This window comes from Cheilinus undulatus, linkage group 12 (genome assembly GCF_018320785.1).
Source record: "Cheilinus undulatus linkage group 12, ASM1832078v1, whole genome shotgun sequence".
Lineage (NCBI taxonomy): Eukaryota > Metazoa > Chordata > Actinopteri > Labriformes > Labridae > Cheilinus > Cheilinus undulatus.
Genome location: NC_054876.1, coordinates 32,331,339 through 32,359,315, shown reverse-complemented (window position 1 = coordinate 32,359,315; position 27,977 = coordinate 32,331,339). Strand labels below are relative to the sequence as shown.

The window sequence follows — 27,977 nt, the reverse complement described above, 5'->3', positions numbered from 1 at the left end:
TTTTTATAAAACATGTTTTTATTTGATTGACATTACTTTGCAGAAACCTGTTTTCATTTTTACATTAGAGAGGTTTTGTTTTGTTTTTGTCAAAAAAGCCAAACTATACTGACATGATTGATTTGTAAAATCAATAAAAGGGTCAAACATCCAAGGAGGGGGATACTTTTGAAACATGGACAAAAACTGGAAATGAATAAGTTTACAGTTGACTTTATAATAGAAGTATTGAACTCTGCATTCATAATGTTATGGCCCATCTGTCTACTTTAACCATCAAAGAGGGAAATCCAGAAGTCAGGTTAGTCTGTGCGTTTTCTTTCCAAAGTTATCCAAAAGACTTGTAGCCTGTTCCTCTCTTCTTCATCAAAACTACTGACAGGGCTCTCGGTATGAAGACAAAATCATAAATTTGGTGCTGGTTTGTTACTAATGTATGCTCAGGCTGGAGACTTGCTCCATCTGTGTTTATGTTAATGAGGAGGCGGGGCTGCTTCTTGGCTTCTGTTTCCCCTCCTCCAACTGAACGCATTTAACAGAGCAACCCGAAACCTTAAATTCTCCCTCACAACCTGCAGAGGCACATTGTAAGTTTTCTGAACTCCCTTCACATACCTTAAACTTTTAACGATTTCCCATATTTCTAACCTTCCTTGGAAATTTCCCTCTTTTGGATCTCTGATTCATGCGCCTCCGCAGGACATACAAGGTAAAGAACTCCTCATTTAACTTGGCATTTGCTGTTCGACCACATGCATTAAAGCTATTATTTAATGAGTAATTACAAGCTATCTGCACCCCAGGCTGGGTGGCTTTGTGGCTGCACACAGCAGTTAGAGCTCTGTGTGGGAGCGCACTCCGTGCGTAAAGTTGAATGGGTGCGTAGACACGTTTTGGTCAAAGCCTACTGTAACCACATGCTCGTTCGGTTTAGACCCCATTTTAACTTCTTAGTTAGTGATTTCTGCTGGAGCCTCTTTTTACAAGAAGTCTAAATTTCAATGAGTTGTTTGGTTCCTTTTTCTTGCTACTTTAACACCAGCAGCCTTCCTGGACAGTTTACTTAAGATTTGTCTTAATCGTTGTCCACATCAACCACTCTGTAATATGGGGGGGGGGGGGGGTGTTCCTGTAATTTTGGCTCTGATTGTGGCAGGAGTTGCTGTTTGGTGTGCCTAAATGGGGCCGATGATGATTATATGAGGAAGCTGACAGGAGTGAAAGCAGAAAGTGTTACCATGTTGTAGACACATGCAGAACAAGCTGCAAATAAAAGGACTTAGTTACTGTTTAAGCTCATCATAAAACTGTGTGAAATTGATACAGAGGCTTTTGTTTGACAAACAGGAGCAAACAAGGGCATCAGTAACAAGACTCATCATTTCTATAGCCATGTTTTTAACACCTCTTAACCATCTCAGTGAGGTAGGTGTCAAACAAGTTGACTGAGTGCATGTCACTGAAAATGGCCTTTTATTTTTTATATATATTTTCCCCAGCTATATATGACAACTATATTTAATTCAAACAGGACAATATCAGAAAACAGTTACCACTTCGCCCACTTGGGGCACCAAAATCAACATAATCCAGAGGGTCTTTATAGGAGCTTAAAGCAAAACTAGAAAAGTAGCAAACATTTTCAAAACAGTCTGGCTGCAGCATGTTCATCTCTGACTGCCATTCATCTAAGTCGCCGTATCTCAAAGGTAGGGGTTAAGATACCAATTGTTAAAAGTCAAAAACCTGAGTACAAATGTTTAATAAAGTCAAATACACAGTCTGCTTACTAGAAAAAAGCTACATAAATAATTGAACTATGTAGGGACTGGGGCTAAAGCTAAACTGACAATGCAGCTACATACATTGTCTGTGTAACTAAGATCGCTTTGGCTACATTTGCCAAAGCTCACATTTCTAAAGCTAACTTAGCGATAGAAATCAGAGCTATGTAGCTAACAGAGCTATGTAGCTAAGAGAACTAAGCTCACAAAGCAGCTATATAAGCTACTTAGATACGTTATCTATTTGCTTTAACTTGCTTTGGAGAAGGACACCCCAGGCAATTCCTTTGCTTAATTGTAAAACATGATCTTTTCATTATATAATCTGGGAATTCATTATTTTAATGGCAATATGCTTCAAAGCTCAAACCGTCATTAAAGTGCTAATTTTGTGTTAGTATAGTGAAAATTACCACTGTAGGTTTGATAGTGGTGCAAAAGCATTGATTAGTGTATTGCTTTAAGTGACACTAGACTTCTAGAGTAAAGTGAGAGTTGTTATTTCTTCCTTTCTCTGCAAATCAAAGTGTAATGCTTTCAGTGAAACACACTGAATAGGAACAGTATAAATCAAATAGGGGTTATGAAACCTTTGCATTGTTTGAGTTTGATGGATTGCTCCTTAGTGGCAGATTATAACTCAACCTGCTTTGACAGGTTTGAAACTGAAAAAACAGAAAACTAAAACTGTAGCAATCAATACTGCATCTTTACATTTCAAATCCCACCATATTTTAAGAAGAGACAACACTTGACCTTTCGGATCCCAGGGGCAACAGTTCAGACCAGTTCCAGTCGGTCTAACTTTAGCTGCTCTGAAAGTGGGTCACTAGTGGGCCGACACTACTGCTGTAGTGTACGGTATGTGGCCCATACATTCGCACTGAAGGCTGTGCATGGAAGCTCTCCAGGTTCACAGAGATTCTGGGGGAGGCTTTTAGCACGCTAAGGCTTCAAATTTCCTCCTCACTGCAGCTCCAGGCTGAACATTTGACTGCACATATGCTCAGTAATACCAGCTTTTATTTTCCCTGAAGAGTGTAGCTTTAGTTAGAGGAGGCAACCAGTCACATGTGATGTAAATTTTGTGATTTTCTAAGGTGTTCACTTGTTAAAACTATTTAAATTGTTGCTTAAGAGAATGCAGTGTCAGTTAATTGATAACGTTGTGTACACAATATAAATTCAGGTTTTTTGTACAGCAATAAATGCATTATTTAAAACTTATAGAACTAAATCAATGTAGAAACAGAAACATATTTGAAGAAAGATAACGACATTCCTGCAAATTTATGCAAGCTAAGAAATGTAAAATGTGTATCTGCCTTGTGTGGACATTTTTATGTTGTGTTGTCTTTACCAAACAGCCTACATGTGCTATCTACCTTATTCAAGGAGGAGTTGCCGTAGGTGTGATTCCTGGTAAAACCTCCATAATCTAGCTTAAGTAGAATTAATACATTTCTCAAAATGGTTAACCATTGGGGCCAACCAGCAGCAGTAATTATTTTAAAGGGAATTAACCCTTAGCTGAACTGACACTGATTTTTTATTTTTTTTAAATCGGAGTTCAACTAAAGTAAAGTTTTAAGTTATGAAAAAAATGTCTTTGATGTCCTTGCAATTGCCTTGGGCAAATATCCAAACAGAGCTAAATGAGTATCAGCAACAGCAGTGATTTAAACATGCTGTTCCCTGTCTGAAAGTATCAGGGATTTGATTCTGCCAGATTAATATGTAATTCCAGATTTAGTGAATAGAAATTGCGACCCATATCAATTATTTATTTGGACTAAGGGTCAACCAGTCCTTGTTTATCAATTACTAGTAGTGCATGTGATTGATAACAAATATTTGGAACTGATATGCATTTGTAATGATGAAGAAAATGTTCTTAGTATGGCAACAGTAAACTAAGCTGCGTGTTTAAAAAAAGGACATTAAAAAAATGTAGCACTAGCTCTGTCAATATAAGAAATAGCATAGAGCAACACTGTAGCAGCAAGAAACAGGAAGTGATGACACTCCCTGTGTCAGTGCCATCCAGGCCTCAGTGTTGACCAGAAGGAAGACACCTTGCAGCAGAACTAAAGTAGCACACCTTTGTATTAATTCATTTTGGCCAATTAGTGTGTCAGTGTGGACTTTTTCAAGGTTTAATTGAATATGAAAGTAGATAGCCTATTAATTTTTTACATGACATCCTAGTCAGTGTTTCACCACATTCCTCATTTCTCATGGCACCGCATATTATTTAATCCACTGCCAACAAAGTGACTTACTGACTTTCTGACTGATAAAATCTTCATGACTGCCAAGGTCACTGACTCAGCGAGGTCAGCTGTAAACATGCCATCACGGTCGCTGTCAAACAGGGACACTTCATTCTGTTTACATTCACAAACCAAGAGATAAAATCTGGGTGGCATCATGTGTACACAATGAAGCTTAGAATGGGAACAGATGGAAACTGTCAACAAGACACGCTGAACAGTCTACTGGTGCAGGCTAAGCCAGGCCTCTTTGTGCAGCTCTGTTGCAGCATGCTGTGCTCGGTCACACTTGTCTCTGTGGCCCACTGTGTTTTTCTGACATCATACAGTGCAGAAAGATTTTTTTATAAGTAGACTGAAACACCTTTTCTTTGCTTTTATTGCTGCAAAGTATTTCTTTTTTGCTGGTTAATACATATTTTATGCACAAGCACACAACAAGCCAACTAAACAACACCATCCTATTGAGCATGTGCTGACATGTCACTACTATGGAGTCACAGCACAAGTACAGATGATGGCACCTTGGCAACTTGGTCAATAATTATGTTCAAGGTACATTTTGGAGCCATAAAAGTATCAGAGAGAAGCATAATCAAATTGACTTTATTAAAACAAATGCCAGTGACCCTGTCAGATGAGGTGAGTCACTCTTAGTGTGTTTTTACAAACAGTATATCTTGAGAAGACCTCACTGAAAGAAATGTTTCTTTGTACATAGGGAACAATCTTAAATTAAACTGTCATAAAATACTCATCAGACTAAACAAAAATGCTTTTGGAGTGAGGAGATACTTGCACACCAATTCAAGTGGGACAAAAAGCCACAAAAAAGTTCACAGACTTTGGCTTTTTGTCCCAATTTAAATGGTGTTCAGATGTATCCTTTGCAATTTTCCAGACTTTCCTCCAGTACCGACACACCTTTTAACTTTTTTGATGACCCAAGTAGGTGCACTTGAAATATTAGATTTCCTATCCTGACATTTAATAATTTCTTAACTTTATGCATGCAAAATGTGCACTACACTGATTGCCAAAGGGGATCTGTGGAAAGAAGTATTTATTAAACACCAGTGTACATTACATCATATGACAAGAGGTCACTAGCTTTATCATCATCCTGTTTCTCACCTAAACTTCCAGCTTTATTCATGTTTTTGCATAGTTTGGAATATTGTAGCTGTAGGGCGAGCTAGATGACGTAGAGTGGCATGTTTTGTACAGTCCATGGGTCAAACAGTGTCACATTTAGGGTCTACTTTCATTGGTTCTAAGGGTCACTCCCCTTTTTCCTGATCATCCACTCCCTCCCACAGAGGAGCATTGCTACATCTTTCAGCACATCTCAACTGTGCTGTTCTCTGCCAAATAGTTGTCGAACTGACTTTGGATGGCTTATGTGTCAGCTTAATGTGTGCACTAAAGATAGATAACACTTTACAAAGCCTTACTTTTGCAAAAATATGAATTAAATTGAATTAAACCCTTCCTCAAAATTGCATTAATTGCATTATATTTTGAAATCAAGTAAGGATGCACAAGTTAAAATGTCATGCCAGAGCTTGCAGGGGTTCAATGTACTCCTTTTTGGATAAACTGGGTCAGTGTGACTCTTTTGTCTATGCAGCTACATCTCTGAGATTATGTAAGACTTTAATGACTTCCAGGCTTAATACTATATAAATACATTAACTGAGGCTGTCACAGTCAGCCAGCGGCCTGCTATATTTTGATCGTGCTTCTGTGTGCATGTGAGTGTGCTGCTTGGAATAGCCAAGCCATGTGATTCCTTCAGATACTATTTCGGAACAGCAGCCGTCAAACTCACTACTCTTTCCGTAGCAGTTTGAAAGATAGCTCAGAAATACGTCTCCTAATTCTTGCATCCTTTTTGTCAAAGTTTATGCTCAGAACAACAGGTGTCTCAAGTAAGTACTTCAAGTTTATTTCTTTTCTCTGCCATTTGCAACAGGTTTGACAACACTTTGACATTGATCTCTAGCATTGACTTTGTGTTTAGCAACATTAACATTGGCTTCCTTTTTCGAACCCATGCAACTGGTATGTATTATCAAGTTTACTTCTATTGAAGGTTTTAATATTTGGTTGATGAACCATATTATCAAAAGATTTGTCTCACTATTTGTTACATAACTTGTGATCCCAGGTCAGACCAGGGTCATTTGGTTCATACCTTTCTTCTGTTTAGGCAAGCATGCATGTGTGTGCATTTATTTCTGTAAGCACTTTATGTTTACTCAATGGTTGGCTATTATTTTTCAGTTTCACAGTTATGTAGTGAATGGAATAATCAGCTTCGTACTCATTCAACTGGAATAACAATATAAGCATGGCTTTAGCAGTCTGAACTCTGCAACTAATATAATGAAGTATTTGAATAAGAGCGTGCTATTACTTTGTTTTCAGCAGAAGTATGAATGATTAGCATCTTTTGGAAGTACTTAAAATATTTCTTTGTACTCAAAGACTCTTCTGATTGGATAAGAGGCACACCAGGAGTGCTGATTATAACATCACTGGGACTTTTCCCAGAGTCTATCACTACGCATCATCGTCAGTGGGCCAGACCAGATTTTGGTACCACCCAAGTTGGCAAAACATCAAAAATTTCTGTAAAGGTCCGTATCTTTAGTTATTGTTTAGGCAGGATAGACTTTCCTGAGTGGCAGCTAAGTCATAGTTATCAGCTCATAAAGTGACCCCCACCCCACCCCCACCCACTCCTGTTTGATAACAGCCTACGGTCATTTGATGTATTTTTCAGCAAGTCTCAGACACGTCTCCTGAGGAATCTGTTCTTCTTTGCCCAATCTCCGAAGCTCAAGGTTCGATGGTCTTCTGGCGTTGACCTTGGTCTTCAGTTCACCCTACAGATTTTTAAAGAGGGATTCAAGTCAGGGCTTAGTGCAGGCCAGCCAATGACGTTCACTTTGGTCTTCTGGAGGTAGTTCTTCACCAAGAGCCACGTATGTTTTGGGTCGTTGTCATGTCAGAAGACGAAGTGACGACTCAGACCCAGTTTTGCTGCTGACAGCTTGAGGTTTTCTTTCAAAATCTTCACATATCCTTCTATCTTCACTGTCTTTCACAGTAGGGACAGTGGGGATGGTGTTCTCTGGGTAATGCTCTGTTACCTTCTTTTTCCAAACATAGGCAATGTCTCTATGGTCAAAGAGCTCTAGTTTGGTCTCATCTGACCAGTATGCATAATCTTTCTCCAGGTTGTCCATGGCATACTTCAGTCTAGCTTGAAGGGGTCTCTTCTACAGGGGTGAAATTTTTTTTGGTCTACTGCCTCACAGTCCATTCCTTAGCAGTGCTCTAGTGATGGTCTTTGAGACTACAACTCCTGACTTGGCTAAGTCCTTCACTAGTGTCTTGGTAGTTTTTCTGGGGTCTTTAGACATCTGTCACTAGTTTTCTTTTCAGGGTCTTTGAAATCTTTCACCTCCTACCTCTGCCAGGCTTGTTCTGGACTGTGTGGCTCTCTTTGAATTTCTTGATGATACTTCTCACTCCAGTTCTTGACACTTGGAAACACTGTGTTAACTTGTATATCCTTCTCCTGCTTTGTAAGCATCAAAAATTCTTTTTCTCAAGTCTAAACTGATTTCTTTTGGTTTTGCCATGATGCTTTCGCCAGTGACAGCTCAAACCCTTACTGAAGTCTTTATACTGTTTGTAAATTGGAAGATAACCCTCTGTTTGAACTTGGTTTTACAAGCTTTGGGCATAACAAAGTACATAATTGCACAATAGTGGTTTGTGCTACGGCTCAACCAAAAGGTCAGTTCTAGAGGGACTAATATTTTTGGCCCATGGTATTTTTTGTGCAATCATTCAATCTGTATGCAAGGTAAAATAATGAAAGTATCCAAAATGTTTAGAAAAGCTGTGTTACAAATGCCTTGGTCTATTTACCAGCACTTTGGAAAAACTGGATTGTTATTAGGGTGGCTTATAATTTTGTCCTCATCTATAAGCGTACCAGACTTGCACTCTGCACAGTAGATGCAAAAGTAGGAAGAGGGTCACTGACAGCTTCTCAACAATGACATATTAAATAAATGCTTTCTTCCTTTAGTTGCAAACCAACTATGTTACGCCTAATGTGAAAACCTGAAAATATTTTAATCTGGCAAAGGAGGCCTGGCAGAAAAAATGATCATCATTGCTGTGATTTTCTTCAGCACTCAGCCTGTAATCATGCCTAAAAGCAATTCACATTAGCAATTATATTCAGTACAAAAATACTCCCTTTCATGTGATATTGCTTATATAACAGTATGTGTTTATGTAAATGAATATAGTGCTTTTTAAAATGTATATGTAAAATTAGCACCTGGAGTAAACTCTCTATGCAGCACATCAGTTCATGTTTGTGTTGAGACTTTTAAGTTGCATCAGCCCTTATCATAAAATAAAATTGGCAGACGATTACTGAATATGTCACATGTAAATATATTAGAGAAATGTGCTTTTTTTCCACATCATATTTTAAATAATCTTAAAGGGACTATATACCTTCAAGAATAAAACAGGAGATATTTGGACAAGCATTTTGGACAATATCAGAAGTTTCACAGATTTATTTTTCTGGCAGTCTATAATAAGCTACAGGACCGACTTTCGCAGTTTTCACTAAATGCAATAATTTAAATAACTGATTTGTTTAAAGGCAAGTTATACCACTGTAGGTTACTGTTGGTCAGCATTACAACAATAGCATACCAATGAAGCGCATGTACATGTGTAATTCTTTCCGTACCATATCTAAAGAACATCCTGTGCACTTCACGGCTGACATATAGCACCATTCATGATTTATGACCTTGTGCAAACAGTAATGACCTCTACAACAATACACAACAGCTATAATGGAGATGTGGCTTGACAGTGTGATGCAAAAGAGAGTAACTGTTTCTTTGGTAGTGCCAACACTTCTTGGTCACTTATTATAAAAGATATTGTATTACTTGTAATGGCTTGTTGCTGGCTGTGACTGTGAAAACTCTAGTTCTGTGGATGTTTTTGTGACTCATCTTTGGGTAATAGCCTGATAGTAATTCTGTTTGGCACAGGAAGTTTCTCCACCTGCAAGTGTGATCTTTGTTTGTTTATCAGTTCTCTCTGGACATTGGCATCGACTCCGGCCTGGTTGGAAACTTGTACTGGAGCCTGAATGTTTTCTCGAAGGAAGAGAGACTCCACAAGGTCGTCACCTTACTTTACCCTTAAGTGGAAGTTTCCATTAGGTGTGAAATGACTGTGGCACTGCCCACATGACCCCTCCGGGTTTATGTTCCCATGTCAGTGGGTTCTGGAGAGATGCCATGGTGGAAATAGGTTTCTCTCCTATGGGATGTACAACTCAGCTTCTGCCTCTACAGTCAGTGTGATGTTTGTACTCCCTCCCATCTTTTTTCCCTGTTCCCTTTCTCCATCTATTTTTTCCTTTCCAGATATGAAATACTCCCCCTTTGTGTGTGAGCTCAGCAGTGGGGAATGTGCAAGACGATGGACAGACTACTGACCCAGAGAGTCTTCCCAGCAATAACAAGAAGTCTTACATCTCTGTTTGACCTCCTGAGGGTAGAGAGAGTTTTAAACTCCAATCCATTCTGTGTTTGTTTATGAGCACGCACCACTGGGGACTCTATTTTTGACTCCTTCCAAATCTGTTTACTCTGAAGACAGAAAATAGCAGTGTATTTTTCTTGTATGACCCTCAGCGGAGGTATGTGTTAACACTGGTAGGTTTTGTTTCCTCCGCTGTGTGTGGGAGTATCCTGAACAAAGTGATGAGTCTCCACGGCATGCTTCAAGAAAGTGTTTCTGTGTCACGAGTTATGATTTCTTTGTTGGTGCTGAACAGTCTGTTCGAGGGCCCTGCCTCCTCTCCTGTGAGTTGTTGTGTTATGTAACATATGTCTGTGACATGAAGAAGATGGATGTTCCCTATAGGCCCTCCGTTTTTTTGGCTAGCAGTCACAAGTGGTGGATTTTGGATGAGTTATGTAACACCCAAGGAAACTGCTCCACTTACAACAAGTTTGTCAAGGACAAGTAAACCCCCTTCTCTAAATGTGTAGCTCTGAGCCTCTCTGCATTTGGTGGTTATTCATGTATTTCCCAGTGTGGCTCCTCCAACTTCTACACAAGCAGAATGCTGTTTTACATATGGATAGAGCATCTCACAAGTTGTACTACAAAGAAATCTACAGTGCCTATCAAAATTATTCACCCCTTAGGATGTTTTAACATTTTATTGATTTTAAAAATCAGAAATGGTCCATGTAATTTGACTCCAAAAAGAACCATTTTGGTCTCATCAGACCAAAGAACTTTCTTTCACTTGACTATCGAGTCTCCCACATGCCTTTTTGCAAACTCAAGATTTGAGGATTGGCTTTCTCTTTGCCACTCTCCCATAAAGCTTTGACTGGTGAAGAACCCGGGTAACAGTCGTGTACAGAGTCCGTCCCATCCCATTTGCTAAAGATTGTAACTCTTTCAGAGTAGTTACAGGTGTCTTGGTGGTCTCTCTCCCTAGTCTCCTTCTTGCATGGTCACTCAGTTTGTGAGGACGGCCTGATCCAGGCAGATTTAACTGAGCTCTGAGGGACATTAGATGCCTTGGATTTTTTTAGTATCCATCCCCTGCCCTGACTTATACTTTTCAATAACCTTTTCTCTGAATTTCTTGGATTGTTCTTTTGTCTTTCTGTCTGCACTCAGGTGACTCCCATTTTACTAATCATGAGTCTACTAGCACCTGTTCTACATGTGCTTTACAGTTCCTGTGATGGGCTTTGAGCAAGTAATCAAACAGCTTAATTATGTAAAAGAAAACCAAAGAAAAAAGATGAAGCTATCAATAAGGCGAATGCTAGTGTGAGAACCACATATTTTTACGTTTTCGTACATAGGAAATGTACAGAGCTGTGAAGTTGTACGTTTTCACCTGTTTTCTTTGCTTTGTTTGTCAAAGGTTGGTATTTGATGTAATATGCCAACCTGAAGAAGGTCTTACATGAATTAGCTGATAGGGAGCATATCATCACCCAACATGGCAGAGTCTGACGTACTTCCATTAAATGATTGATTGCTCTTTAGTGATAGCAGTCCAATTACATGATTAATCAAGCTTTCACTAGCTTGAATTGATTGTGCATGCCAACATACTCACAGTCCTTCATTTGTCTCTTCTTTGCCTCCTGTTAGGGTGTCTGTGACCTCTCCCCCTCTCCCCTGTGACCTCAGAACCCCAGACGTTCTTCTCCCCCTCCCCTCCCTGAAGCCAGACTGACATCCATGGCGCTACAGAAGTTTCTGGGATTTGGGAAGCAGTTGCTGAGGGTAAAGGTGGTGAACTGTAACACAGAGGACTCCCGTCTGTCCCGATGCCTCAACACTTTCGACTTGGTGGCCCTGGGCGTGGGCAGCACGCTGGGCGCTGGCGTCTACGTGCTGGCCGGTGCTGTTGCGCGAGAAAATTCAGGCAAGTCGCCATTTCTGTTAAGTGTATTAAGCAGAGAAACATGTAAGAGTTTCTAATGACTGAATACTTTCCCCACAGGTCCAGCTATTGTGCTGTCTTTCCTGATAGCAGCCTTAGCCTCGGTGTTAGCAGGTCTATGCTATGCTGAGTTTGGAGCCCGTGTTCCCAAGACAGGCTCGGCTTATCTTTACTCTTACGTGACTGTGGGAGAACTCTGGGCCTTCATCACTGGATGGAACCTCATCCTCTCATATATCATTGGTAAACATAATCCACTACCATGCTTCCTGTGTGGAACAGAGCCAAAAGCTGTAAAAAGACACATTAAAATTACCTAACTGTTCCTCCTTCACCTCAGGTACCTCCAGTGTTGCCAGGGCATGGAGTGCTACCTTTGATGAGTTGGTTGGGAAGCGTATAGAGATGTTCTGCAGAGCGTACATGCCCATGAATGCACCGGGTGTCTTAGCAGAGTACCCTGACATGTTTGCTGTTCTTATTATAATCACACTAACTGGTAGGAAAACTTTTCCCTCTCTCTCTCATATTCTGATATCTCCCCCTAGGTTTCTGAAAGAGACTTTTTCATTTTCTGTTTCCTTTCTGTGCTGTCTTTGTTTCTCAGGTCTGCTGGCATTTGGAGTCAAAGAGTCAGCAATGGTGAACAAGGTGTTTACCTGTATCAACATCCTGGTCTTGTTGTTCATGGTGATCTCTGGCCTGGTTAAAGGCACTTTAAAAAACTGGCAGCTTGACCCTGAAGAGATCCTATATGCCAATTATACCAGTAACTCCAGCCTCAAGTAAGAACATGGACTTCTACACTCATCTTTTCACACATGGAGATATTAGATACTTAAGTTGTTTGCACACATGTGCTCCTGAGCTTTTTAGAAAGCTTCATGACAGTCTGAATTAGACATTTTCCATCCATTATCTTAACCCCTTATCCAATTTGGGGTCACTGGGGGTTAAGCCAATCACAGCTGTTATTGCTTTCTCAATCAGTACATTATATGCTGTTAGAATAAGTTGAATTATTGTGTTAGTCCAATTAAAACTGGACACTGAAGATGCAATTAAACATAAAATCGCTGCTAGGGACTGCATTTCTCAGACACTCCTTCTTGCAGACCATTACTGTGAGATGGCGTCTGTAGAAATGGAAATACAAGCTGAAACTTTCAAAATAAAATTAGATAAAACTTGTGGTTAGCTCTAGGTTGAGGATAAAGGTAAGGTTAGGCTACTAAAAGTTAAAGGCAAAAACCTGACCTGCAAAACCTAATTAAAAAACATCTAACAAAAGCACCTAGAGAGTCCATTTACAGGAAATAATCTTGTCCATGAAAACAATCTAACATAGCTAATGTAGCTAAAGCTAACAAAGTTTTGTTTGCTTAAGCTAACATAGCTACTTAATAGCTATCTATGTAGCCTTCGCTAATTTAGCTACATAAATAAATAGTGCGTAAAATATTGTTTAACGGACAGTTGAGGATGGCCTTGTTAGCTAATGTAGCAACATTAGCTTTAGCTACATTTGCTAAGTAGCTAGGTGACCTACATAGATAACTTGGCTATGTTAGCTTTAACAACATTTTCTACAGCTCACTAAAGTTGACATAGCTACATTGGTTTCTGCAGTTATGTTTACCATGTAGCTAGCGTAGCTACGTTACCTTTAGCTAAAGCCAACATCACTAAAGGAAGACACTGTTTGCATCACAACTTCTAAAACCTGTCTTTGCATCATTTAATCCTGGCCTCTGATCTTTATTGTTTTGTTTATGAAATGTTGCTTAGTCTTAAATGTTTGTAATGTAGTTATTTCATGAATGTACAGACTTTGTTTATGAATAAAGTTGAAATTTTTAAAGAAAGAACTTAAACTGGAAATACGTTGTACTGGCAAATTATGCTACTTCTGTTTTAACAGAAAATACGACATACAGTAGTTTTTTCAACATACAACTACTCAGCTGTTAGCTAAATTTCCAGCGGTATCTAACTAAATGGAGGCATATGTGTACTAGTCAGGTGAAATATTCTCATTGTGCTACAGCAGTAGCTCAACTTAACTTTGGGTGTAAATTTACTGAGTATTGGGTTTTCCTTGTCTGACCTTAGTAGGCAAGACATGATGTAAAGTGGCAATCCAAGATAGCAGACAAAGCAATAGAATCAAACACTATAGATTAGTGTTCTTAAAGGGGTACCATCTTTAAAAATAAATTAACATTAGCAGAATGGATCTTGCTCAATGTTGAGCCAGTCAGGACACACAGAATAGGTCCTTCATTGGCCTTGGAAAGGCATTTGTCTGCCACATTTCCAGGACCTTTTGACTCAGTGCACCACTACTGGTCTTAAATGTGCCCCACAAAGGAACAAGCCCCTACACTGGACATACTGTGGGACAGTTACCTGCCTTTACTAGTACTACATGTTGAAAATACTTACAGTATAAACATTTGACTGATAAAGAACATAAAGGGAATCAGAACGTAACTTGAAGCGCTATCATTAGGTACACATTGATCACACTGGTTGATCACTGCTTGACTGAATGAGGAGATTTTACTTGTGGGTGAAGCTGGAGTTTTGTGCATGAGTGAAAACACCACCAGTAACCCACACTTTGGAGCTACTTCTGACATTCAGGTAAACCAACTCTTAAAAGTGACTAAAATATTTATTTTCCCTTTTCGCCTTTTAGTCTAACAGACATCCTGCCAACCAAAGAGAGTTTAGGAGTGGGCGGCTTCATGCCTTTTGGGTTCACAGGCGTCCTGTCGGGAGCTGCTACCTGCTTCTACGCCTTTGTTGGATTCGACTGCATCGCCACTACAGGTTTGTTGTAATGGCACCGGAAAACACTCACTCTCCTCTGCGCTTGTCCTACTTCATGTCTCCTTCCTTCTGCCTTGTGGATATGTTTAAGTTTTGGGGAGGGGGGCTGTAACAGAACCTCCAGCTGGAAGCGTTTCAATCCTGGGCTTGTTTAAACTTCCAGTAGTGTTACATAAGAGAGGCTAGGCAGTTTAATGCATTTGGCCTAATTTTTCTCTTGGCTGAATGCCAGGCACTGTAATGCGGGTAAGGGGTTCAAACCACGATTTGAGGTTCACTTGTCCCCCCCAAGTTTTTCTTCACTGTGTAAATCTGCCCCTGTGAATGGGTGAGTGTATACATGTATGTAGTTCTGTGTAATCGATTCAAGATCTCCTGGCTGCAATAAAAGGAAAGTTTCTGTAGCTTTGCCTCCTCTATGGCCCCCTGGCTTTTCCCACCCCTCTTTTTCCTGAGTTCTAATTGGCTAGCGGGAAGTTAACCCTGAGTGATTGCTTTAGTTTGGCTTGTAGGGGCATGTCCGTCACACACACTCTTAGCCTGCCCTGAAGCCATTATATCATCTGTCTTTATGTGTTTCTGTGTTCTGGGTAACTTGGAGTTAAACTGGCACCAAGCCATAATCCCCTCCCCACTACACACACACATGAGCAGGCACAAATACACCCACACAACTCATACCACTGTTCAGCGTTTGACCCCATACCCTCCAACAATGTGGGCAAATCAGTGGCTGTCGCCCATCATGATTAGTGGCTAAGAGAAGATCCAGACACTGAACACACTCCGTCATCGCAATGTGATTTCTCTGCAGAACAAGACCTGAGTGTTTTCCTGAGGAGCTGTGTTGCGTAATCACCTGCAGCTGAATGGTTTGGTTTTTTAGGTCTTGTGGGTGCACAGGAAAAATAAGGCCCTTGTTCAATTTGTTGCAAAACAGACCATAAAAAGTTGCTCAAGTACATCTGTTTGCCCATTTTTTACGCTTGCTGGAGTTCTGCCACTGTGACCATGAAAGATTGTGTTTACAATCCAGAATCTGCTTCAATCTTTGTAAGAACTCAGGAAACTTAAAAAAAAGAAAATTTAAGACTGATGAAAAAGTTGATCCTCAGTTGCAGTGTCTAAGATCGTAGACCTATTCTTAGTCTATTTTTTTCAGGGTCATTTAAGGGACAGCTACAGTGCCTATTAAAAGTAATAACCCCCTTTTACTGATTTTATTAATCAATCATGGTCAGTATAATTTGGCTTTTTTGACCATTAAAATCCTTCAATGTGAACGTGAAAACTGATTTCTACAAAGTAATGTGACTTAAACAAAAATATGTAATGTAAAATAAGTGACTACATAAATAGCCCCCCTCTAAAGTGACTGACATAATTCAACAGAGGTCCAGTCAATCCTTATTTCACCTTTAGTGAAATAGGGATCACCTGAGTGCAGTGAATTTGTCTCAAGTGATTGTAGCATAAAGACACCTGTGTCTGGAAGGTCCAGTCATTGGATTAATTAGTATTCCTGGTTACCATTACACCATGAAGACAAAAGAACGCTTCAAGCAATTCAGAGAAAAGGTTATTGAAAAGTATAAGTCGGGAGATAGATACAAAAACATTTCCATCCCCTAGAGTTCAGTTTAATCCTTCATCAAGAAATGAAAGAAATATGGCACATCTGTACTCTGCCTAACTCAGGATGTCCTCACAAGGCTGTGCAAGAAGGACACTAGTGAGAGAAGACACCAAGACAAGTATGACTATTCTGAAGGATTGCTGAGATGGGACAGACTCTGTATATAACAACTTTTGCCCAGGTTCTTCACCAATCAAAGCGATATGGGAGAGTGGCAAAGGGAAAGCCACTGTTGAAGAAAACTCAGACTGAATCTCTACTTTAGTTTACCAAAAAGGCATGTGGGAGACTCCATGGTCAAATGGAAGAAAAGTTTTTACTCTGATGAGACCAAAATGGTGCTTTTTGGCCATCAGACAAGATGCTATGTTTGGCGGACACCAAACACTGCACATCACCACAAACGCACCATCTCGACTGTGAAGCCCCATTGAGGCAGCATAATGCTGTTGGGATGCGTCTCGCAGCAGACCCAGAAGGCTTGTAAAGGTAGAGGGTTTATATAGGAAAATCCTAGAGGACAAAAGCATCCAAGGGGGTGAATTCTTTTTTTCACTCTGTTTAGGCCTTGCATATACAGTCTGAAAAACATGCAGTATTCATTTACATAAACACATACAATTACATAAGCAATATCACATGAGAGAGAGAGTATTTCTGTATGGAATATATATTTCACTAATGTGAATTGGTTTTAGCCATGAGGTTACAGGCTGAGTGCTGAAGAAAATCACATCAGTCATGATGTTTAGTACAACAGTGGTTTCAGAACTACTTTTCTGCCAGACCCTCTTTGGTAGATTAAGATGTTTTCAAGTTTTCACATTAGGCATAACCTAGTTGATTTGCAAATCAATTAGAAGAACATGAAGCAATTATGGAAAGCCACTTTTCTAAGAATACTCATTAACACTTGACTAGAGTTCACAAAAGGGCATGTGGGAGACTCCATGGTCAAATGGAACAAGTTTATTGTTCTGATGAGATCAAAATGGGGTTTTTCTGGCCATCAGAAAAGATGCTATGTGTAGAGGATACCAAAAAAAGCACATCTCCGCAAAAAACACCATCCTCACTGTGAAGCACAGTATCATCATGCTGTGGAGCTGATTCTCAGCAGCTGGCTCTGGAAGGCTTGTAAAGATAGAGATTAAAATGACTGCAGCAAAATATAGGCTTGAGAGAAGATTCACTGTCCAGCAAGATAATACCCAAAATGTGCAGCAAAAGCTACACAGAAGTTGTTTAAAGACAACAAGGTGAATGTTCTGGAGTGGCCGACCTCAGTCCAGTAGAGAATACTGGCTGGATTTAAAAGAGCTGTTCATGCTCAATCCCTATCAACCTGACAAAGCTTGAGCAGTTTTGCAAGGCTACACTGAAAGTCTATATTCCTTTTATGCCTCTACACTGAGGATAGCCCAGGCCAGAGACATTATGTTTTTGGGTCGAGCTTCCATTTATTCATCTGGGTCATTCTTGTGAAAGTGATATTTCAAGACAAAACATATAACCACCAGGTCAAAGTTCAAGTTGTGTAATTCTAAATATCCCTAAATACTTTTTCTTATCTGGGCTAGGGCTGCATCCATGGATTATTTTCATAATGATTAATCTGCCAATTATTTTTAAGATTAATCAAGTAATCCTATAATCTAGACTTTTTCAAAGAATTGTAAAAAATGCTTATCGCAGTTTTCCTGATCCCAAAGTGACCTTAATTGCCTCTGTTGCCAAGCCGAGGCTTTACATTGTCAAAAGAACAAATAAAGACATTTTCACTTCTCAAAAACTCCAGAATGATTTTTTGCCATTTAGATATATATGTTCTTTATGTTAATAAATCAGTTTGTTCAAACTTTTTGAGGGACTTATTTTGATTTTAGCAACCCCTGGGGACACATTGGTAACTCTTACTTCTTTTCTTATCTGGCCCTACATGTGTTAGTCAAGTTTGTCTTACCAAAATTTCACCCTGCTGTATTTTAACAACCAAATTTATGAGTCATTGTGAAATTTTACTATCTAAAATGTAAAATAAAAGCTCTTTGGGCAGCATGTCATAATTACATACAATTACATACCGCACAAGGCAATTAAAAATTCATTTTGTACTGCAAGTGGTTTCTTCACTGCTCAGAATGTGCTCAAATACGTAACGACACAGACCAGGCAAGAAGGGGTTAGTGGCACTTATAACTGCTTTTCACACTTGTTAAGTCATCCTCAATTTGAAAATGGGGAGTATCCTGTTAAGTAATAAATCTTCTGGAGAGTTGGTTTGACTGAAAACACTCAGCAGTTAAAGTAAAGTGACAGGCAGTTCGCAAAGCAACTAATGGTCCGTGGGTCTGTCTACCAACTGTCTGAGAGCTAAGCTACCGTACTGTTGCTTGTAGAGGTGCAAACCTGACATGGCTAAAATGAATGGTCCTTAAAGAGCGACAAGGCTGCAAACAAACTGCATGCTGTGGACCTTGATGAACAAATGGAAACTGTTAAGCAAACTGTTTCTGACTGAAACTTAAAAACTAAGATGACTTATATCATGAATTTTTACTGTTCTTTAATCCTTTTAACTGTCTCTTTTGTATCTCTGTCTTAGGTGAAGAAGTCAAGAACCCCCAGAGAGCCATCCCAATCGGCATCGTATCATCACTGCTCATCTGCTTTGTAGCATACTTTGGTGTTTCTGCTGCTCTCACCCTCATGATGCCGTACTACCTGCTAGACAGCAACAGCCCTCTGCCTGTGGCCTTTAACTACGTTGGCTGGGGAGGAGCTAAATATGCTGTAGCTGTAGGCTCTCTGTGTGCTCTGTCTACAAGGTAAGTAGGCACACGTGCATTTCAGATAAATCACACACTCATTCACTTCAGTTTTCTCTCTGTGATAAACACTGGGACACACACTTGTGAAGGTTTCTGTTTGAGTGTGTGTGACTATTTGAGTGTAAATTTAACTTCAGAGGGCATTTGAGCCCTCGTCTAAAAATAAGAGCACTGCTAAGAATATATGGTCCCATCAGTGTAAGTATGGGATTATGTAAGACTAACTCGTGTCACCAAAGGTTACTGCAAGCTACATTTTTAATTACCAGCACGCTTTAAGATAGTTTTCCATCTGCTTTGGATTAGTCCTGAAATACATGATATACACAGATGGTTGTGAATTATTACAGTCCTTGTAGATATGTTCGGGTTGGTAAGTATGAACAGATGCCAAAAAATAAACATTTCAATTGTTGCTTTATGACTCTAATGCCATGCTTGGTTTTCAGTTCACGTTTTATAGGGATGTAACAATACCTTTCAACAAAAATAAAATTGGATTATATTATGGACAACTTAAATTGATTTGAAGAAATATATTGCATTATTCTAAAAACAGGCAGAAGGCGCTACCTGCTTATAGCTTCTCTTGTTCAATATGAAAAGCTGAAGCAGTGGCATTTATCCTGGTCACTTATTATGAAGCAAAAACAGTTCACACATCATATTGTGAGTTGAGACTATGGTTACATCCCTAATATTTTTAAATGTGCGCTTTTCCTTCTATCCTTGAGCTGCTGCCTCTGTTAAAGTTTGTTTCATGGTATTCTCGTGGGTGTAAGTGTAGATACTATATATCCTGGTCTTCCCCCCCGGTAGCCTGCTGGGTGCTATGTTCCCTATGCCCCGTGTGATCTGGGCTATGGCCGAGGATGGGCTTCTTTTCAAGTTTATGGCCGTGATCAGCTCCCGCACCAAAACCCCAATAACTGCAACCCTCACCGCTGGCATAGGGGCAGGTGAGACACTAACACGCATGTTTTAAAACAGCACCCATATTTCTCTGAGACCTCTTTCATGCTGCTGGGCTATGCCTGGCTTGGTGTGTTACAATTCTCTTGCTACCCTTTTTAGTTCTAAAGAAACCTGCCAGAAATCAGCACTCCAGCATGAAAAAAAGCATTGCTAACTGTTTAAATCTTGTCTTTTGTGGCCAGGCGTCTGTCTGTAGGGAGTCCAGGTTGCACTGAGTAATTCTTCTAACACTGACCAGCAGCTAACATTTGTTTTACACAAAATTTAGCAAGTTTTCTACCTACCTACCTATGTGTTTTATATGGAACAAAAATACCAAACTAAAATGCATGCTTAAGTAATGACAGGTTTTCAGAGTAACAGCACGTGGTGCACCTAAAAGGAGGGAAAGTTTGCATGTTGGTGTAGGAATATATATCTTGTGTATTTCATCAGGCATCAGGAGTTACAGTGCAGTCAGTTTTGTCCTCAATTTTACACCCTCCAACCCAAATCCCAACTTTCTTGCCAACTGTATTAGTCTTCTTTTGCTAATCCTTCCTCTTTCTTCCCTACTGACCTCTTTCAATCCTTTTGCCCCTCCCCACCCTACATCTACCACTGTCTTCCCAATCTGATATTTTCATACCTGCGCCTTCCCAAGTCTGTTGGGTTCCATGTTCCCCCTACCCCGAATCATCTTTGCCATGGCCCGGGATGGCCTGCTCTTCTCCTTCTTGGCCCATGTCAGCGAGAGGAAATCCCCCATAACGTCCACTGTGGCCGCCGGGGTTATGTCTGGTAAGATAAAAAAATATAAAAAGGCAGTGTAAAACTTAGGGAGGGGAAAGGAAGTAGAGGCTTGAATAGATTGCACTTTAATAGCACAAGCTTCAATAAGGAAATGGTTTCAGTAGATTGAGGTTCCAGTCTTTTTGTGCTCCTCTTGATTGTCTTTTTTTGTTTGTTCATTAGTTTGCTTTTTAATTCAAACTGCTGACAGAAAGTCAAAAGCAGGACACAAAAAAAATAACATAGCCTACATGCTAACAGTTCATACAGGCTGTACTCTAAACATTATTGATTAGAGCTAAATTCCAATAAAGCAACACAACCTGCTAAGAGGCTGACAATGAAAATGCTAACCTGATCAGCAGACAACCTGTGAAACCATGGTTTAGTTTAGCTGTTAGCAAGCAATACATCAATCTGTCAGAATGGAAATACACACTTAAACTTTCAAAATAAAATGGATTTAACTTCCAGTAAGGGTTAAGGTTAGGCTAACAAAAGTTGTAAGTCAAAGTTTGACTTACAAAACCTTATTACAAAATGTTTATTCAAGCTGAACAGTCTGCTTCCAGGGAAAGAGCTAGTCCTCCATGAAACACTGTAATGCAGCTAATCTAGCGAAATGAAAAGATAAAGAATCTACGCAAGAAACATAGGCTATATAGTTATGTTGGTAGCACAGCTACATTACTAACAAAGCTAAAGCTATCTAATCTACGTTAGCTATGTTGGTAACATAGCTACATAATTAAAGTAGCTAAAGCTTAAGCAAACAAAGCTATGTCAGCTTCATTACATTTGCTAAAGCTAGACCCATTTTAGAGGCTGTTGCTAACAGTGGTTCACTTTATAATCTTAAGCTTTAGCTAATGCTAACATTGCTGCATCGGCTTATGTAGTCATGTTAACCATGCCGCTAGCAAAGCTATGTTAGTTTTAGCTAAAGCTAACAAAGCCAAAGCGAGCCTCTGTTTGTATAACTACTACTAAAATGGGTCTATACGAAATTAAATCCCAGTTTAGACTGCAGATTTTTCTGTTTTATTTATGAAATGTTGCTTGGTCTCCTATGTTAACAATGTGGTTATTTCATGAATGTAACTTCTAGACATTGTTAATGAATAACATTTAAATTAAAAAAAGTCCATTTGCACCTGAAAATTAAGTCCTTTTCATTTGGGTCTGCAGCCAGACCCCTCTCCAAGTTTGGCAGATATATTTAACATGTTGTCCATCTTGTGTTTTAGCTAGCTAGCTTATGCTTTCTGGAGCAAAGGGTTATGATGTAGCAGACATTTTGATGTGGCACTTCCGTTTTCATTTCCACCATGATATTTATTAAAAACAAAATACTAAGGCCCAGAGCACCTTTCTAAGGTTGATTTGAGCTTTGGAATGGCTTTAAAAACTGCTAACAACCTAAAATGTCAAATTGAGCTAAATTCTGCTAAATTGCTTCAAAGAACTACTAACAAGCTGTTACAGTGGTGATGCTAAATTGCCTTTAAAGACATGCCTAGAGTGTTATCTTGGTAATTTAAGGTAAGATTAGCTCATTAAAAAAGGCAAAAGAACACTTCTAAAGACTTCTGAAGATCAAACTTTTACTTTTAAACAATTTTCTCTCTTTTAAAAGCTATCATGGCGTTTCTGTTTGAGCTGAAGGACCTTGTGGACCTGATGTCCATAGGGACACTGCTGGCCTACACACTGGTGGCTGCCTGCGTCCTTGTACTCAGGTCAGTGTTTGGACATAGAGTTGAGTACTTTTTGAAAGTTAATGCAGGTATGTGAAATTGAAATCACACCGAGGGAGTAATTTTGGAATGCTAAAATTGGTCTGGCTCGAGGCTGAAACACAGTGTGATTAACATTTTCCAGCTGAAGTGTGTAGCCTATCTTTTTTATTAGCAAATATTAAACCTCACTAACTTTTGCTGAAAGTACCTTCAGACTATAACTTACTTGACCAATATTGATCTATTTAATGTTAGTGTTAAAAAGCAGACTACAGGTTACTGCAGCTTAACTCACATTTCTCATTAATACATTAATTATGCATTAGTTTAAAATTATCTGCACCATACCAAGCATTACCACTGGAGCTGGCAGCTATTTCATGTGATGCAAGAACAGTACGCTGTGAAAAAAATAGCTTGGTACATTTTGCATTTCAGGTACCAACCAGAGCAGCCCAGTCAGGTTTATGAGATGGCCAGTACCCAGGAGGAGGGCGAGATGAGTGACGGGATCAGTGTCCCCAGTATGGGCATCCTGCCTGGTGTGGAGGAGAGGTTCAGCTTCCAGAAGCTCCTGTTCCCAGACAACAATGAGCCATCAGAACTGTCAGGCTTCTGTGTCAACATCTGTGCCTCCATGATGGGTAGGTTATGAAATACAAGATGCATACATTAATTGGTGAGAGTTCATGTGTTTGTACTTCATGGTGATTTAAAGTGAAATAATTTCTACTGAATCAAGATTGCACATGACACTGCTGCATGTATGAAATATAAATACACTTTTTCAGGAACATTGATCCTGGTGTTTAGCGTCCTGGCGGTGCAGGGTGGCAGTGCTTCATGGAACATCATAGCCCTCAGTGTCATCTTCGTGCTGTGTCTCTTTCTCACTTTTATCATCTGGAGGCAACCTGAGAGCAAAACAAAACTTTCTTTCAAGGTCTGATTCCAGAAACTCCTTCTGTGTAAAATATTTTACCTTAAAATCAGTGGTTTGGATCTGTTTTTAAACTGCACTTCCTGTTTCTGTGTACTTTTTTTTCTTTAGGTTCCTCTTCTGCCATTCATTCCAGTCATTAGCATGTTTGTTAATGTTTACCTTATGATGCAGCTGGACAGAGGCACATGGATACGATTTTCTATCTGGATGGCTATAGGTAACTACTATATTATCAATTTCTTTGAAGGGTTAGATAATTTACTACTTGCAGAAATCATATAGGTCCCTTAGAGAGAAATAGTTTCAGCCTAATACATCAGACCAGCTACAAGTGGTGCACTCTCACAGAGTTGGCATGATGGAGAAACACAGACAACATGCCAGGTTAACTTGCTTAGTTAGGGCAAAGTTTACTGTTTACAAAGTTTATGGTTTTGGACAGGCCAGGGACACATAGTTTTGTTAGAAAAGCCTAAAAAAGGGATTTTTGCATAATGTGTCCCCTTTAAGCTGACTTGAACCTACTGGCAGTTATTAAAGGTTAAAAATAAGGCAATGACCAAAACATTGAGTTTTTATGTTCATGTAACACATGAGTGAAGCTTTGACAATTTTTAAAATCCCTACAAATGTAAAAGTTATTAACGTTGGGAATTTTGTTGTCATGTTTGCATTAGGTAACTTTCAGGAGTTTTGTATTAAAAGACTATAGAAAGTGGTTTTAGAAATAAGCTGTTAGATGGAACATGGACACAGAAAATCCAGTCATTTTGACTAGGAAAAGAGATGTATTGTATTTTCCTGCAACTAAAATGTGGTTTTCAAATATATTTCAAGCTGTCAAATGCATTTTATTAGTGCTTATTTATTGTGTGTTTTTTGAACTTCTAATATCGTTGGAAATGAGATTGCCTCAAGAGAACTACACCTTAAGTATGAAATAGTAACAACAATGTTGTGTCTTGTCCTTCTTCTCTAGGTTCAGTGATCTACTTCTGCTACGGCTTTCATCACAGTGCTGAGGGCTCCACATCCCACTCGTCTCCAGAAACAGAGATAGACGGAGATGGTGTTTCAGAGGCTGGGGCAGCAGAAAAAGAGGCCTTCCTGCACTACGGGATTGAAGTCAGAGAAGAGGACGATGTGGATTTGTAGGAAGCCTTAGAGCATGCTGCTTACATTTCAAACTGCCCTGACGCCAGTCTGTCTGTGTGAGACTATTTTTGACAGGACAACTTCCAGTCCCTCACTGGCTGTACTCCTCTTTGAAGGAAGTTTTGATGTATAACCTTGACCTAAAATTCAGAATCCTGTGACTTCCCTTCTTTGACTGCTGGCTAGAACAACAGGATTCCTGACGCTGTGACTGACATGTACTTCGTGTTACATCGGTAATTTCTAAAATGTTTTTCACCTTATTTGCTTGGCCTTGAGCTTCAGCTGCTTATCGCTGGCTAACTGGCGTGGGACGGCTCATGTTGAACACATGAATCATGTCACAGTTTCTGGGAGGTTCTGGAGACAATAATATTTGTCTCTCCTCATGATAGGTCACAGTTACATCTCTGGAGAGAGTCAGGGTTGTGTTGCTCGCAGTAGGACTGTGTGCACATGGCTTTTGTCTGGGTGCCACAGGGTTCAACAGTAATACATTTTCCTTCCATAACAACACGCACACATCTACATAATATTGAAAACCAGACAAAAAAAGGTTAAAACAGGTTCGCTCATTCTGCTTAACTTTCCAATTCTTGTGCAACCTATGTTGAAATGATCTCCAACAGTTTGGCAAGTAGGTGGTTTCATAACACGCTACAACACACTTGTTATGTTAATGTCATTTCCCTTGTTCACAAGCAGAAAAGGCTGGTAGGGCCAGCAGCTTCATGTGGGCCGACAGGAAGCTGAAACTTGCAGCTTCCATGAGTCCCTAATTAAGTCCGAAGGACTGCATTAATTCCATCTGAGATCCAATGCTTTACTTGCAAAAGGGATAGCTTGGACAAGCAGTTTTGAAAATAATAAGCTGTGGATTTGACTGCAAATTATGACACAGAAACTTCTTTAACTACATGATCAACCAACACCTCCTGTTGATCTTTGAGCTAACCAGCATACTGGGAACATTTTAAGATGTCACACTATTTGGAAAGTCAAGCTTAATTCATGATATTTTTCCCAGTGTCATTTTCTTAAAATAACTCACCATTTTAGTACATCTAATGATTGTAGGTGATATATTAAACCTGAGATGTGAATCCTGAGGTATGTTAATGGAAGACACTGACAGCTGATGGCTGACTGTCAGTGTCACATTAGATGATTTTTTCACAGTGCTGGCTGCTGTGCGTCTTTTGCATCTGAAATTTGTAATAATGATTTTCTTTTCACAAAAAAAAGCCAAGTTGTTCCATGCTCAATTTGGATAAATGTCCTTGTTCTGAATTTAAATAACAACCTTTGTGATGTTAATTAGTGTCTTTTTATTATTCAGATCCTCAGATATTGTTATTTTGGATTAGAAATGAATTTACAAAAAATATGTAGAGCTTAACTTCATTTTAACATTTTACTTTTTGGTTGTCATCAAAAAAACACAAAAAATAGAGATGTTGCTTTTTACTTGGTGCCTTTAAAGAGAATACTTTTTAAAAACAAAGCATTGCACAATTAAGCCATGGATTAAAAGAGGGATATTGCACTCAAGTAAAAGTCCAATTACAGCAAAAAATGAAAGAGTGACCTGCCAGATTGTTTGCAAATATAGTCCATAGTAGAAATGGCAGTCAAATCTGCAGTTCCGAGGCACTCTAATTTGATGAAAAATCCTTTATAAACGAGGGATATCTATGCATGCTGACTCACAACGAGTCATCATCAGGATATAATAGATAGAGAACAGGTGTTTACATAAATACAAGTAAGGTGTCATGTGACACTTTGTCAACATGACAAAGGTTACAACAACTCAGAATTTTTTAGACATAAATCACAACAGAGAAGTTAAAAAACACAATCTAATAGTAGCTCAAAATGGTTTATGCTAATATGAATACAAATCTTAAAAACTAGTGGGAGGAGTCACCACAAAAAACATCAATGTTCGCTCAAAAGAGAGACATCCTATGACTGCAAGACCCATTACATGTGCTTCTCTATTTTGCCTCATATTCTGTTTTTATACTATTATGTAAGTTTACATTTACAGTGAGGCTGGCTGTGTAGCTATTTGTGGTGTGTGATCAATAATAATAATTTGCTCAAATTAAAGTTTGTTCTGCACATTATTGGTCCTGCAGTCATATGATGTCTCTCTTTTGAGTCTATATTGATGTTTTTTATGGTTATTACCCTCACTAATCAATTAAATATGTATTAAATTTGTAAAAAAAACATTTTGTGGTTCTATAAGAATGTGTTTTTTGCACTTTCATCATGTCAGACAAACAACTTGTTAGTTGTATTTTTCCTCAGAAACAGATGCTTTGTGAAATGTAGTACAATAAGTCAATACTTCTCTGAAAATATACTTGAGAAAAAGTCAAATTAAGTTCAAGTACACAAACACGTTTTCAATAACAGCAACACTAGTAAATGTTATTGATTACTTTCCACTCCTGCCTGTAACACTGTCATAATGGACAAAGAATGTTCAGAAAATCTCTGTTTTCTGTCCTTTTAATTCTTATCCGATCCTGGTGCTTATATAATCCGCAACTTATTTACTTCCACTTTATTTGGAGTTTTCAGTTGTTGGCCAGAACAAGCTTCTAACCATCAGCCTCAGGCAGAAATAAGGAGCATCTTCTTATGACACTCACATCACTTCCTCGTTTCAACCCTGCCACTTGCCTTTTTTTTTTCACTTTTTTACTTGTGGCATCTTCAGTTTACTCAAGGGACATCACTTGAGGCAACATCTTGGCTTACTGCAGTTTTTATCTGATCAGTCATCATTAAGTTCATTCATATGTCCTTTTCTGATAACTAAAATCTGTTTATAGCCAGAAAATGTTTCATCAAGATTGTGTAAATAAAGTATTGTTTATAGTTCTCAGTAAATTATTTGTACATTGTGGAAAGGCTTGTATTAAGTTACCCTGTTTGTGACTGTACATTGTGTTTACATATTTTGTTAATCCTCAGGGTTTGCAAAATCCCTGGTTTCAATTTTTTTTTATCAGTGCCTTATCATACAAAATTATTGTATAAAAATAATGGATGAAGGAAGCATAAATTTGGTAGTAATACTTCCCTGGTGTGATATTGGGCCGCTATGATTTTGACTTGTACAGTTACAGGGTGAAACTAATCCATGTCCTTAAGCTTCCTTTAAACTGAAAAAAGTTTTATGTGGAAAAGAAATCCACATAAAATAATTGTTAAACAAAGGTATTCCTGCATATCTAAGATTCCATTCAGCGGTTTAATCAATGCTTATTACTTAATCATGTAATGCTGCATCTCACTGTTTACCCATGACCCATATTTATGTATATACAACAATAGATGGATAAAAGCTTCTTTCTTTCTATACTGATGCTTTACGCCAGCATGTGTCCTTATACTGTGGAATCCATCTTCATGCTGTATTAATGACTTTCTTCCTTATGTGTTTATTTGCTGTGAAAACATCTGTTTCTTAGA

At 39.0% G+C, this 27,977-nt stretch overlaps 1 protein-coding gene across 7 annotated transcripts; it reads left to right on the top strand.

Annotated features, from left to right (window-relative positions):
- Positions 1 to 551: 551 nt before the first annotated feature.
- On the top strand, positions 552 to 27,977 carry slc7a1a (solute carrier family 7 member 1a). 7 transcript variants are annotated; one of them, XM_041800934.1, is made up of 13 exons: positions 552 to 709; positions 11,345 to 11,582; positions 11,661 to 11,843; positions 11,941 to 12,099; positions 12,208 to 12,385; positions 14,302 to 14,435; positions 18,677 to 18,899; positions 20,521 to 20,657; positions 22,285 to 22,387; positions 22,826 to 23,031; positions 23,179 to 23,330; positions 23,439 to 23,547; positions 24,310 to 27,977. In XM_041800934.1, the coding sequence occupies exons 1-13, from the start codon at positions 686 to 688 to the stop codon at positions 24,483 to 24,485; spliced, it is 2,022 nt and encodes a 673-aa protein (XP_041656868.1). In that variant the 5' UTR covers positions 552 to 685; the 3' UTR covers positions 24,486 to 27,977. The 7 variants fall into 7 exon arrangements, with proteins under 7 accessions (XP_041656868.1, XP_041656867.1, XP_041656869.1 ...); XM_041800933.1 differs by lacking the exon at positions 20,521 to 20,657 and adding an exon at positions 19,722 to 19,861; XM_041800935.1 differs by lacking the exon at positions 20,521 to 20,657 and adding an exon at positions 19,722 to 19,861 and having other exon boundaries at positions 556 to 709; positions 11,306 to 11,582.

Coding starts and splice junctions, on each gene's coding strand:
- slc7a1a (XM_041800933.1), top strand. CDS start 686: ATGCGCCTCCGCAGGACATACAAG. Junction 12,100..12,207: donor TATTATAATCACACTAACTG/GTAGGAAAACTT, acceptor TTTGTTTCTCAG/GTCTGCTGGCATTTGGAGTC. Junction 14,436..18,676: donor CGACTGCATCGCCACTACAG/GTTTGTTGTAAT, acceptor TCTCTGTCTTAG/GTGAAGAAGTCAAGAACCCC.